Below are 14,750 nucleotides of genomic sequence, written 5' to 3'. Positions count from 1 at the left end.
ACCCATTGAACATTACTAAGTATCTGGAACCATGACGAAACAACGAGAAGCGATTGCAAAGAAATCAATCAGTTTATATGAGCTCGTGTTAAAGAAAATTTTTTATTGCAGACAGGTTAACCCGAACGAGCTGCAAATCACACCACCAAGAAAACAACATAATCTTCAAAGTTTCAATTTGTAAAGTCATTTGGCGTCTAGGCGAAAGTAAGGATAGATTACTTCAACTACATCTTGTTCTATGAATGTCATATAGTTGTTTTTTTAATCTACAATTCGCTTGCTAAATGTACTCACTCTTTCATCTTCAGATGCGCCCAAATTGACTATGTAGATGTGTTGTTGTTTTATTTGTCGTCTGACCGATGCTATATGACCATATTGATTGACTGAGGTATTAAACTTAAAAAGCATAGATCATATAAATTATTCGAGTTAATAACATAGGTACTGGTAAGTGAAGTTTTTTATTGTTTGAAGATTTTATGTTTGTTCATATAAAACTGCCTTATAAATTATTGATTTATTCATTAGGGTCTTTATTTGTTGATTAAATGGTAAACTCAAAAATATTGTGTGATTTGTTTTCTGTTTTGATATTTATACGATGTTTTTGACGACCAAATGACATCTAGAAAGAACATACATGTTCTAACCCTATATGATTATTCATTGCATAACGATGTTATTGAACTGTTCATATTTGAAGCTGCTTCATCATGACTATATTTGTTCTACACTCAACCGGTATGATAAGGATTTGAATGTTCGTAAATAGATAAGCATGTAATTTTTATATATTTAGATTTTTTTAGATTGTTGTCAGCATTTTCAGTCGTAAAGAAAGGTTTTTGAATAGAAGTATACTTTAAAAACGATATAAGATCAGCATGTGAAGTGGGGCTTTGGGAATTATGTTGGTTTCTTGGTGATGTGATTTGTAGCTCGTTCAGGTTAACCTGTCTACAACAAAAAGTTTTCTTTAACACGAGCTCATATAAACTGATCGATTTCTTTGCAATCGCTTCTCGTCGTTTCGTCACGGTTTCAGATACTTGGCAATGTTCAATAGGCGATAGTCTAGCTACTTAATTGCACTAGTTCTGGTTAATTTGCTAGTCGTCTTTGGGTTTGCTTACGTTTCCATATGTATGAATTCATTTGTTTAAGGGCATTGGGATTTTTAAGGTCAGTAGCTATCATATTACCTGGCAGTAAGTTGGCTGATCACGATGCACAAAATTGTAAAGAGAAAATCCAAATGCGGTTGAGCCACAAAAGAAGATGATTGTATCACGAGATGACTAAACAAGTTAATTAATTGGTAAATCAGACAATGTGAGAAGACCGAGATGTGAAAATAAAAGAAGGATGACAATAGGCGGGATAAGTATAAGTTATTGACGTGGTACTGATAATAGCAGACAAGTTACAAGACATATATTTGGTACAGTTAGTCCAGGTGGAGATGGTAGTTCATGAGAACGTATTTGTCAAGTATGCTTTTGAAACTATCCACTGAGAAGCTACGGTCATTTCGTCTGGGAGAGCTTTCCCACTGGTCGCAACTATCAACAATAAAGATGCCATATTCGTTTTTTTACTTTAATGTACAATTATCTGAAGGTTGATGATGTTTGTATTGTTATGATTTGACGTGCTTATTGCACCATGTACCATTATCAAATTACATCGTACAGCCCAGAGTGAATAGTCTTAAGTCTCGGACGTTATATTCGTAAGATTTGTTTTTTTAGCCTTGTTCCTTACTTTGTTGTCTGTCTCTGTACTTGGTCCAAAAGATTTATGTCCCTTTTGTATTATAGTTACACAATTTGATGTGCGTATTGATAAGGAGCCTAGCCACCGTTGATAATTATGCTAAGGGTTTAGAGAATGATGTTTTTCGATAATGCAATGAGAAGACGAAGGCAATGAGAATTATATGATACATTTGCGCAATATATTTTGAACAATCCGATCATACATAATATACTTGTTAAGACATTTTTATGTGAGAACTGAAATGTCAACAAGACAAATTAAAGGTAAGCCGTAACAAAAAAAATAAAACACACAAAAGCAATGTGATAACCACTCTGTATAATAAATCAGTATTACAGGGGTAGGTAAAGGTTAAGAACAAATTGTTCTAGAAGACATAAAGGAAATTTCAGTTTCCGTATAGCTAAGGCTTCAATAAACCTTAGTGTACGTCCTTGAATGATTTTGTACAAAACTACAAAGGCTGACTTAATGTCAACCTTATGGCCAGTCTCAACCAAATGTTTCGCGCTGGAGAAAGATGTCTGTCTATTCTGTGATCTTGTTTGGCCATTGAAATTCATTTGTTTCTTCAGCCATTTGGTTATGTGTTCCGCAATCCTTAATTGCAAATCACGATCGCTCCTACCTATGTACGTGTTTCCTCACATACATGCTAAGTGATGGACACAATGTGATGTGACACAACCGCTTACATGCTGTTTGGGGTTTTGGTGAGACATAGGCCTTGTCTCTTCAATAAAGACAAGTTGGGCTACATAAAATGTCCTGTTGATGGCTAATTCAGGTCTCCGTTTCAACACGAGAATATTTGAGTTGAAACGGAGACTTAAATTAGCTCCATGGGATATGTATATGTTTTCGCTTTTTATGAGGTGAATTCCTTTGAGGTAAGGATCAGTCGTGACGTGAAATATTTTGGACTGCAATTTAATAGTAAAAAAATCTATCCATTATCTTGGATATAAGAATGTTTTAAAGTTTTTGTCAAATATCTTAATGGTGGGAAGAGTCTGAATGTATTAGATCTTCTGCAAATCAGAACTATTTTTTATAACTCTACTAACACAATGTGTGGCTGATGAACAAATACATGCTCGTACATATTGTTCATTTGAATATGCCTGTCATTTTAAACTCTGGTTTTGCCATATCATTAGTGCTTGATACTTTAAATTGTAAGTGTAATACTGATACAATTTATCTGATGTTATGTATTCACATATGTCTTTGTTATTCATATGGGGAGTTATCACTTCCCAATATATATTGCTTGATCTTTTAAAGTGCAGACAACTGTCATTGTTGAGTCATAGTCTGTTTACATTGGCTTAAACCTTTCCTAAACACGGGTCCATGCCGGCTCAAAGCAAAACTGAACAAGAGGAAAGAGGTTGATTAAATAAAAATTTAGAATCGATTTCTGCAAGTCTGCCTTGGTAACAGATTAATAGCAAAACCAAGCGCTTGTCAGAGCTTAATAAACAAAAGAACCCGCTGTTGTAGGTGCATCTTGTTTATATACAAAACAGTTCATATTGGTCGATTAGTTACTAATCATTTCATGTGTTGTAGCATTTATAATATAGAACAATCCAATTATTTTTCTACCTTTACAGCTGGTTAAATATGAACATAGGACAGAGCTTTCCGCCTGATGGATTTCAGCCGGAATCTCTAAGGTCCGACCCTTTAACAAGGCAACATAATAACCAATCGAGAGAATCAAATTCGAACTATATCTTAAAAAATATCAATAATTACGAACAAGAAGAGAAACTAGCAAACAATATCAATGGACCACTTTATGCAGACTCGTCAGCAGTAACCAGCGTTATGGGTGACCGACAGTCACATGTTCCGAATCAAAGTCTTTTACCAAGTACTGGTCTTCATGCACGTACTAGTTTCACAAACGCTACTGGTGTAACCGGACTATCTGGAATAGCTGGCATAGCTGCGGCAGCTGCAAATCAACAGGGAAAGCCCCTCAATTTAGCTGCTCTTACTTTGGCTGCTCAGTCTGTTGCCGCCAAGAAGAGAGCTGGAGCTAGAGCACAAGCCGCTAATACGAGACCAGAGCGTACTTTATTCTGTCTGACGCTTAGAAATTCTTTGAGAAAAGTATGCATAAAAATTGGAGAATGGAAGTATCCTTTACATAAACGTTTCGATTGAAATAATTCTTAAAATCGATTTGCACTCCATAAACGTTAGCACTTACAGTTTTACAGTTCAAACTGGTGTATTATTACTATCGTTGTAATGCTTAGTTCGAACCTGTTGCACCATCAGGCGAGATTTTCACAGTTTTCCTCTTCATCCTAATGATGAAACCGATTTTTCACGGAAACTAACAACACAGTCTGTTGACATACGTCACTGATTTGATGTATGCTGCGTAAATTTAAGTCGTTTTGATTTACTTATCCTTCATTCGATACTAACATACTTTTGTTGATACGTTTCAGATACCAAACAAAATTAACCGTCATTTGTAATTCATATCGTCTGAAGGCTATCATATATAATACAAGTCCACATGTTTGTCAGTTAATTGGTTGCGTTGTCGTGCAAACCAAACACAGTTGCTCAGAGCATTGTTTTGATTACTTTCAAGTGCTCGAGAAATATGTGTTGCACTAGAGCACACTACTATCACTTCTCATCCACGGTTTCGTTTTATATTAGCATTATTGAATATCTGTCGTGAACTTATGCCCTGGAAGGTGTGCATGTTAATTGCCAAGACCATTGACTCCTGGAATCAGTTAGGTGAATAGTTCCCAGGAAATATACATGGAGTACAAAGTTCTGTGATACATAACAGTTTCATCATAAATATTACATGAGTGGTATTGTGAGTAAAGGGTGAGACTAAACGATTGCACACACTTTATTCATGGTTTAGGACAAGAAGATTGGGTGGTTATATGCTTTCCCTCAACACAATATATTTGTACATGATTAATTAGTATTGGTAAACATTTTGAGGTTTCTTTCATATATGATAAAGTGAAACCAGCCTACTTAAATGATTGATGCAGAACGACGACTTTGTTAGTCCTCTAGATTAAAGGTGAGCCTGATCTACCTCAATCAACTGATGATGAGGAACCGATTGAATACTACAGAGAAAATGATAATTTTGAATGTATGGTTGCTACCAGGGGGAGAAATGTGTCGATATGCAAAACAATCTTAAAAGGGTGTTCGTGTGAAAAATTTTGAAATCAACATTATCGTTTTCAGTAATACATGACTATACAATGATTGAAAGTTTGGAGTTAATAAGTCTTATTTATTTAATTATTTTCACCTGTTATTCGTCGTGACATGTATACCGGCAACCAGGGATCTCTAACGTAACTTATTCCCGGCTCACTTTCTTAGTGTTTGCGAAGTGTTTTTCGTGCTTTCGATGTGTAACCCGAATTCTCGGCGCGATGTGTTCATTGGCATGCCTCTTTTCTTCTTCCCTTGGAGACTCAAAGTTGGGTGTTGCTTTGTAATGCAGTTCGGTTTCCGTAGTGTTATCCATCCACCTACATTATCTCTTCCTAATTTCCTCTTCATCTGGTAGCTGGTTTGCTCTCTACGAGGGCAGGCTGTTGCTGACGGCATCTGGCCTACGGATCTGGAGTATAGACAGTTTAGACAGATGTTTATAAATGCTTGTACGTTTTGATGATAGTTGTGGTTTATCGAGGCTCGCCACCGTACAATTGAGATGTTTTAACGTTGGTATAGGGAATTCTGACTTTGGTATTGTGTGACGGTTGTTTAAGTATCCAGATGTTGTTCAGTTGCAGGAGTGCTCTCCCTTCTTTGCCAATCCGTTCATTCACACCCATATCAGATCCTCCTTGCTTATCAATGACGCTGTCCAGGTACGTAAAGTTTCCACGCCTTCCAGAGCTTCCCCATCAAGAGTGATTTGGTTGGCGCTCGTTGCGTTGTGTTTGAAGGCCTTGCCTTTTCCCTCGTGAATGTTGTGGTATGTTGTGGTAGAGGCTGCAACTGCAATGGTATTCTTCATCTGTACCTGTTTCTGTGTGTGGGATGAAAGGTTCTTTTATTCATTCTGTCGAATGCCTTCTCATAGTAAAGGGATTTAATGTGTTCTGATGAATCCCATTCAATCGTTTGTTTAAGAATGATCCTAAATATCATGTTTTGATCAGTGTTTGCGAAATCCAAACTGTTGGGTGTCTACTGGATCTTTCATTCGGTTCAGCAACAATCAGTTGGAAACTTTGCCTTGTACTGATAGCATTGTGGTGTCTGTGCAGTTGTCACACTGACTAATATCTCTTTTCTCCCTTAAGTTTGACGATGTATCCCCCTTCTTCCAGTCTTCTGATAACTGCTCTTCTTCCCAGATCTTTCTGAAGAGAATGTGGAGCATCTTTGCAGCTGTGTTTATGCTTGGCTTCAGTGTCTCGTGTCAGCTTGTTTGTACTCTGGCGGCCATGTCGATTCATGACCAGAGTACGACAACACTTCTCTCGGGCTAATATTTTCTGTTCAGGTTTGCTCCAATAGGTTTCACTTATTCAAAGTACCTTCAAGTTGTATCTTCTCATTCAGACCGCTACTTGAACAGTCCTCCCGGTCTCCCACATTGAGCAGACATTCCATGTACATATATTAATTGTTTATCTAGTTGTCGAAAGGGGCATCAGCCTCATGACGTCTGAAGAATATTGACTTTCAGCGTGAACTGTTATAACTCGTCTAAATGAAGATCCCTCAACTCTCAGAACAGAGTTTAAATGGTTTTGTTAATTAACGTTTTTCAACACGGTTACTTCCTACCGTATGGAGTTGCCAACCCCATTCCCAATCGCCATTCATTATCTGGTCTGGGATTGGTAGTTACCCTAGACGTGTTTAATGTTATGTTGAGCTATTAGTTGGATGCTTTCATGTTAGAAGTATTCTTAAAACATTATGGCATCAATCTCTTAACTCTCTAATGTGGTGGTTTAGACTATATTTCAACTGTCTGCTTTACATTAATAAATAAATCGGGTATCATATGTTGTAAATTTATTGGTTTTACTAATTTAAAGAAGAAAGTTTTTTCTATTATCCGGCTTGTAACCTTAATTTCAACCTGATAGACCATTTGAATACCTTATCCTTCTTACAATAATGGCTAACTGTTGTGCACTTGGTGCTATAACACCATATCCTGATGGGGATTCAAATACTCTCAATCACATATTGGTAAGTGTTTATGTTAATTTTATTATCCCAAAATTTTTTTGTTGCCAATTCTTTGAGTTTATATAGATTATTGAAACATATGTTTGTATTTTAAATGATGTTGTTAAAAACAATCATAATGACTAATTTTTCTAAAGAATGACTATTTTTTTAATAGTTGAGATCAGGAGCCAATTGAAGCTAGATTGCCATAAAAAACCTGGAAGCATTGGATGGCCGTTTCGTCCTAGTGTAGGACTCCCCAACAATGCGCATCCATGCTTTCACCTCGCGTGATTCGAACCCAGGACCTATCAGTCTCATGTGCAAGCGCTTAACCATTAGACCACTGAACCTGTCCAGTGCTTCCAGGTTTTCCATGGTGGTCTAGCTTTAATTGACTCAAGATTTCGACTATTAAAATTATTATAATATCTACAAAAAACCCCTTCTGATATTATTGATCACCGTGTTGTATGTCTTGTCAATTAAAAAGGGATTAATGTGTATTATCAGTATGCGATGAGACTATAATCTATGGACGACCGTTGAGAGACGCTAAAGTGATATTGAGAATGTCCACATATTAACTAGAACCAGATGACGGTTATAGACCATAGTAAGGAACTAGAAATAAGATTTACTGTTGACGGTTAAGAGTTAGGAATTTGATTTATGATTTGTCATTACGAACTGATATAAGTTAAAATGCCAAAAACGCTCTTTAACCAAATGGATGAATGAATTTCATGCTAAAATTCAAGACCTTTTACTTTATATCTGATTGGTTCGTCCATAAATTATAGCCTCGTAACTCATTTTTATTTTTGTTCTAAGCTATTTAATGCTATTTTATTTTCATGGTTGTGCAATGTATATTAATTTGAAGTAAATTCAACGTTTCGCCTGGCAATCTGATCCAAGCTTTTTCAAAGAAAATAAATCTAATATGTTTAAATTTAACTATTGACTGGATAAGTAAGTCTGATATAACTCAAGTTACAATACATGAACTTAATAATCAAAGATGGATAGTGGTTGGTAGTGGAATGCAGAACACACGTTTCGTCCTATTTGGGACTCGTCAACTGAATGTACCTGTATTTCAGAGTTGATGTCCAGGACGAAATGTGCGTCCTAGATCCCGTTGCAAGCCACTATCCGTCTTTGCTTATAGAGCTTGTGACTTCAGGTAATATCGAGACAGTCCGCATAGAATGCATATATGCCAACAAAATATTACATCCTAAATGAAAATATTTTTAAATTTTTTTTCTTTTAATTTTCAGGAGAAAATTGAAAATGTATTTATTGTTATCTTTACTGTGGAATGTGTTTTAAAGATTATAGCTTTTGGTTTTGTTATGCATCCAGGAGCATACTTACGTAATGCATGGAATATACTTGACTTTACTATAGTTATCTTAGGGTAAGTTTGGAACATTTGATGAGTTATCAATACAATATGTGCTCAAAATTAACAATCAGATTTTTTATTAAATATAGCTGATTAACTGAACTGATAAATAACTATTTTCAGAGAAGGGTTTTGTGGAGATTGTAGTAATTTATTAGTTGAATTCATGAGTTAATTAAAGCTAGACCACCATGGAAAACCTAGAAGCACTGAGCGGACTTTTCGTCCACGATCTCGCTTATGGGATTCGAACCAAGGGTTTTCAGTTTCGCTCGTGGACTTTTAACCACTAAAACACTGGCCTGGCCGGCATCCAACGGTATTAATTTCTATCTTCAGCCAATCCATGAGAAGTCTGACAATAGGACGAAGCGGCCATTCAATGCTCCTAGGTTTTCAATGGTGGTCTAACATCAATCAGTTCATGATCTCAATCAAAAACTTAATAATCTCCACAACCTTATACTGATAATTTATTGATTTCCTTAAATTTTCAAGTGCCAACCAGTACCGTTTTGTTTTAATTAGAATCTGAGACTCATAAAAGCTATTACTGTAAATAGATATTGATGTGTGCAGATTTAAATCAACTTTTGTTTTCTTCAGTAAGTGATACATTTTAACTTGTACTAATTTTTGTATTATTTGTCTCAATATATATGAATAAATAGTCTGTAGTTAAACTTGAGTTACCGGCTACCCGTTGAAATCCTATTGATAAAATGCAGAGTTTTTTTGATAGCACAGAGCAACAATACCAGTATGTTTGGGATGCGCTTTTCCCCCTCTAAATGCAAGTTGTTGCTTCAGGACTGGCTTGTGCCAACACCTGAACTAAGGATAGGGAGTGACGTCGTCGAACGCGTTGAAAACGTCACTTATCTTGGGAGTCTGATCAGCCCTAATGGGTCGGTGTCTAACGAAATCTCAGCACGGATTCGAAAAGCTCGTTTGACGTTTACCATCTTAAGTCACCTATGGCGAAGGTGAGATATCCATCTGTCAATTCAGGGTTGAATATAATGCTTTGCAGTTCGGTCTGTTCTACTTTACGGTTGTGAAACGTGGCCATTAAGAGTCGAACATACTCGTAAGTTACTAGTATTTGACAACAGATGACTTAGAAATATTGCCAACATCTGGTGGGATCATCGGGTAAGTATTAGTGAGGTTATGTGCAGTTTATTATTGAATAATGGCAAATCAGTTGATGAGGTTGTGAAACTTCATCGACTGAGATGGTTGGGCCACATGTTGCGTATACCTGAATACCAATTACCCCGACGCTCAATCCTGACTAGTGTTGGGAATGATTGGAAGTTAGGGGCGGCCAAACCAAAACATGGCATCAGTGCTTGAAGTCACTAACTTCCGGTCTGAGCAGACTACTTGGTTGGGGTCCGCATGACTATCGTAACCAATGGTTGGAGACTCCTGGTGACATGGCTCAGAATCCATCACAATGGTGTAGGTGTATGCACTCTCTGTCTTCCCTTTAACTAAGAGATTAAAACCACTTCATATCTTTCTTTCTACGAACTAATTCTTTGTTCCTGTACTATATCCTTATACGAAATCTTTCTTTTATATATTACCACTATTGACATAACCACTCCTATGAATCCGGTTTTTATCTTGCTGTGCTAATGAGATGTGGCTACTTGGACCGATCCATGTATGCGCCTGGTCTTACGTTGTAACTGACTGACTGACTTTTTGACGCTTAAGAAACCATAATTGCTTGAACCTAATAATTTAAGTTCATAGAGTTACATTGTTTTATTCACTTACAGTCAGAAATGAAAGTTTTGATTATGAAAAATTATGTGATAAATAATTTTCCAATTATGTTCTAATCTAATAATTGAACTTTTTTTGTACAGACTTTTACAACCACTTATTCAACAAATGGTTGAACAATCTGGTGTAGATGTTAAAGCACTTCGTGCTTTCAGAGTGCTGAGACCACTTCGTCTTGTATCTGGTTTACCAAGTATGTAATGCATACATCTTTATTTATTTATTTTTGGCATCATACTTATCTTTCTGTACAACATGTTTACATTTTGAAACAATTAGTCTTTTAAATAAACAAAATATGTCAGAAATATGTAATATTCTCCTGCAAACTACTTCGAACAGATTGATCAAATATTAACTTGTTAAGAGATGTGTATGAGAAGAAAGGCAAACATTAAAAACTACAAAACTGTAGAGACTAAAATTAAAATCTCTATTATTGGGATGTTTTATTTTATTTATTTATTTGAACACATAAATATTGGTAAAAAGGGGCACCAGATACATATGCGCCACACAAATCTCATTTGATATGTGTGAGGGCTGTGATACTATCTAGGTACCAAACCGAAGCAGGTGACTTTCTTATGGGGCCACACACGGAGCCTTCGACCTAAAGGTCTGATCCACAAGGCAGTGGAGCATCGTAAGGAAATGCATTCCCATGGTAGCCGGTGACCAACAATTGGTTCATACGCCATTTGTTCCCTCAGTATCTTGGAGCCAGCCCGTGTGCACCATTGGTTTGGAATGAGGGTTTTCCAACTCCCCTAGGTGAACTCTCCGTGTCCACCAACCCTGTTAAATCTCTGGACATTTGCTTCTTGTCCTCTCAATTCCGTAAACAACGCCCGTGGTGCAAGAAGGTAGTGAGTAGGACCTCCTTGATAGTGACTATATACGTGTGGCTATGTGAGAGCATTTGGATAGGGAGAGTGGACTCCCCACTCTCGGCCGTGTCAGGGCATTTATGGGCCGGATATGTTTAGTTTAAGTACAAATTGTTTTTAAACACACAATTGATGGAATATTTGAATTACTCCATGGCTAGAACTTTTGAAAACTTACTTATTTACCCTATACTACTTACATAGAAAATCAATCCTCTGACTTGTTTTAGTTGACTTTGAATAGGAGAAGATTAATGTCTGTCATTTATTCTCAATGAGGCAGTGAAATTTATTTTTTCTTTAGGTCACTTATTTGGATGCACAACCATTCTCTAACTTAAAAAAATCCTCCTCATAATTGTGTTTACACACATATGGAAACTGGTAAATACAATTGCATGTAATCCAATCATACACATTCTACTTAGGTTTTTCGTGAAACACTGAAATAATGACCTTGAATTTATGATATCGTTTATTGATAAGTGAGTTAAAACTTCATCAAAACAAGGCTATTCGACTGAACTCTGAATGGAGGGGGGGAGATGACATATATTTTGGTTTCAAATGCTTTAGGTCAAGCAGATCTCAACATAATCCAGTCTTTAAATTTGTGAATTTTAACGGACATCTATTTTTTCATCAATGTTCCATCTAATAACTTCATATCATCTTTCATTAGTATCGATAGTAAAAACATGACCAATCCTTTATCAAACCTTGTTTGAACTGAACGTAACATTTAACATAGCTATTAAAATAAGGTTCTTTCGATAAAAATATATTTTGATTTGTATTTGTATTGATTGACGCAATTACTTACTCATTTACATACTCCTGTTACTCCCAATGAAGCATAGGCCGCCGGCCAACATTCTCCAACCCACTCTGTCCTGGGCCTTCCTTTCATGCTCTATCCAATTGTTGTTTATTCTTTACATACATGTCTCCATTTTTCAGTGTAATGTGTTCTTTGGTCTTTTTCTTCTCCTTTGGCCTTGAGGATTCCAAGTGAGGGCATGCCTTGGGACGAAATTGGGGATTAACGTAATAAACTAACTATAATCATAACAATAAAACAGAATGCTAAATAATAAAAATATTTTAGAAGTATTCAAAATAACTGACGGACATCTTAATAAAAAAAGGAATGAGATTTTGGCATACTGTTCATAAGTTAATTGTCTTTTTGTATCTAATATGAAGTATTTTAAACAAAGATGCATAGTTATTTGTAGTGGAATCCAAAACATGCGTTTCGTCCTATTTTGGACTCGTCAGTTAGATGTATCTGCATCCAAGAGTTGATGTTCACTCCGGAACTTCATTGATTGACAAGAGTTATTTTTTTGGTTATATATGTTCCGTTTTATAACTGTTTTATTTCACTAACTTCACACTTACCTTTTTTAACGATTGATCTCTGGAACAAATATGTATTAATTTTTATAGTTGAATTCATAAGTTGATCTATGCTAGATCACTACTAAAAACCTAATGTTCTAGCTTAAATCGTTACATAATTTCAACTATGGAAATTACTATAATCTCCACAAATCCCTATTCTGAAACTTTTTTCTCTTTTGATCTCTTCAATGAATAAATGCACTAAAGAGAATAATTACTGTCAGTCAGTCAGCAACAACGTAGAAATTCGTACATACATACATCAGTTTGAGTTGTCATACTACATTAGCACAGAAATACAATTTTCCATTCAAATCTCATAATGGTAGAGGTAGTAAAAGTACAAGCAGTAATCGGAAACATTAGGATTTGAAGATGTTATTCAAGGAGTATAATCCAGTGAAATAAATTTGGAAATAGAAAAAAAAAGGAATATGAGGAATTTAGAAGATTAGAATTTGAAAGGACACAAAAAGTGAGGGCACCTACGCCATTGTAAACGATTTTGAGTCATGTCATTTGAGGTCTCTAACCATCGGTCGAACATGAAATATTTCCCTCTATAAACAACCACTTAGAAACAAGTCTGATTTACATCTTGATAATCAAGATGTATTATTAAACAGAACGTTCCAGAAAGCATTCGAACAATCTTGATTTCTATCCATCCATCCATCCTATTGATTTAGAACCAATTTTATTTATTTATTTATTTTACCACATAGATATTGGTACAAGGAGGCACCAAATACATATGCGCCACACAAATCTCATTCGATATGTGTGAGGGCTGTGATACTTCCCGGCTGCCCAAACCGAAGCAGTTGGTTTTCTTAGGGGGCCACTCCTCGAGCCTTCGACCTGAAGGTCTGATCCACAAGGCAATGCAGCATCATAAGGAGATGCAGTCCCATGGTAGCTAGTGACCAATAATTGGTTCATACGCCATTTGTTCCCTCAGTATCTTGGAGCCAGCCCATGTGCAACATTGGTTTAGAATCTGGTTAAAGCTCCGGACATTCGGTTTTCGTCCTCTCAACTTCGTAAACAACACCTCCGCCACGAGAAGGTAGTGAGTAGGACTTCCCTGGCAGGGGCTATATACGCGTGGCCATGTGAGAGAGAGCATTTGGAGAGGGAGAGCGGACTCTCCCCACTCTCGGCCGTACCAGGGCATTTGGAGGCTTAATAAGTAACAGATCATTTTATTATTATTATTTATATTATTCATAATTGTAGATGTTCCAATAGTTCGAATCTTATTATCCTGTCTCATAGTTACCAATAATTTAAATTTGAAAAATAAAAAAAATGCGTTACATACTTTTCAAATGATTATAATACACTATATTTTCATTTCTTTTATAGGTTTACAAGTTGTATTAAATTCTATAATGCGTGCTATGGTTCCACTCTTACATATTGCACTTTTAGTTATCTTTGTAATAATTATTTATGCAATTGTTGGTCTAGAACTATTTTCTGGTAAACTACATGCTACATGTTATGATTTTGTAACAGGTTAGTAATTATTGGTTACATTTTATGTGTTACTTAAATTTATTCAACTTAAGCTTAAAAAAGATAGTAATGAGAAATATAATATCAATATAGGGGTAGTGGAGATTATTAGGTTTTTGATTGAGATTATGAACAAAGTGATGTTAGACCACCGTTGGAAACCTGAAAGCACTGGATGGCCGTTTTGTTCTATTGCGGAATTCCTCAGCAGTGCGCATACACGGTCTCTCCTCACCAGATTCGAACCCAGGGCCTTCAGTCTTGCGCGCGAACGCTCAACCTACTGGACCACTGAGGCGGCCGGCTTCCAACGGTCTTAATATCTAACCTCAACCAATCCACGAAATTGCGCGACCATCTTCCATTGTACTGAGGTAGACACCTTTTTCTATTCGACACGGATTAGCTCCACTGGTCACGGCTTCTCACTAGAACTCTAAGAATTCCCTCACAAAGCTGGTCACCAGTGAGCACACTAACACCACTGGATGCCGGCTCAGTGGTCCAGTGGGTTAAGCGTTCGCACGCGAGACTGAAAGCCCTGGGTTCGAATCCCGCGAGCGGGATCAAGGATGCGCACTGCTGAGGAGTCGCACACTAGGACAAAACGGTCGTCCAGTGCTTCCAGGTTTCCAACGGTGGTCTAACATCAATTGGTTCATGATCTCAATCAAAAAAGATAATATCATCTGATTATTAGTACTATTCACGTTATTATT

At 36.5% G+C, this 14,750-nt stretch overlaps 1 protein-coding gene across 1 annotated transcript in view; it reads left to right on the top strand.

Moving 5' to 3' along the window:
- Window positions 1–305: 305 nt before the first annotated feature.
- The window catches only part of CACNA1C_1 (Voltage-dependent L-type calcium channel subunit alpha-1C), a 168,608-nt gene continuing 154,163 nt past the window's right edge, over window positions 306–14,750 (top strand). The window contains exons 1-6 of the mRNA XM_051212767.1: window positions 306–453; window positions 3,405–3,935; window positions 6,912–7,017; window positions 8,286–8,425; window positions 10,297–10,406; window positions 13,879–14,031. Coding sequence (XP_051068681.1) covers window positions 3,415–3,935; window positions 6,912–7,017; window positions 8,286–8,425; window positions 10,297–10,406; window positions 13,879–14,031 — 1,030 coding nt within the window. The 5' untranslated portion in view covers window positions 306–453; window positions 3,405–3,414. The remainder of the gene's footprint in view (window positions 454–3,404; window positions 3,936–6,911; window positions 7,018–8,285; window positions 8,426–10,296; window positions 10,407–13,878; window positions 14,032–14,750) is intronic.

Source organism: Schistosoma haematobium, chromosome 3 (assembly GCF_000699445.3).
Source record: "Schistosoma haematobium chromosome 3, whole genome shotgun sequence".
NCBI classification, from domain to species: domain Eukaryota; kingdom Metazoa; phylum Platyhelminthes; class Trematoda; order Strigeidida; family Schistosomatidae; genus Schistosoma; species Schistosoma haematobium.
The sequence above is the reverse complement of the archived record's forward strand: the minus strand, read 5'-3'. Positions and strand labels throughout refer to the sequence as shown.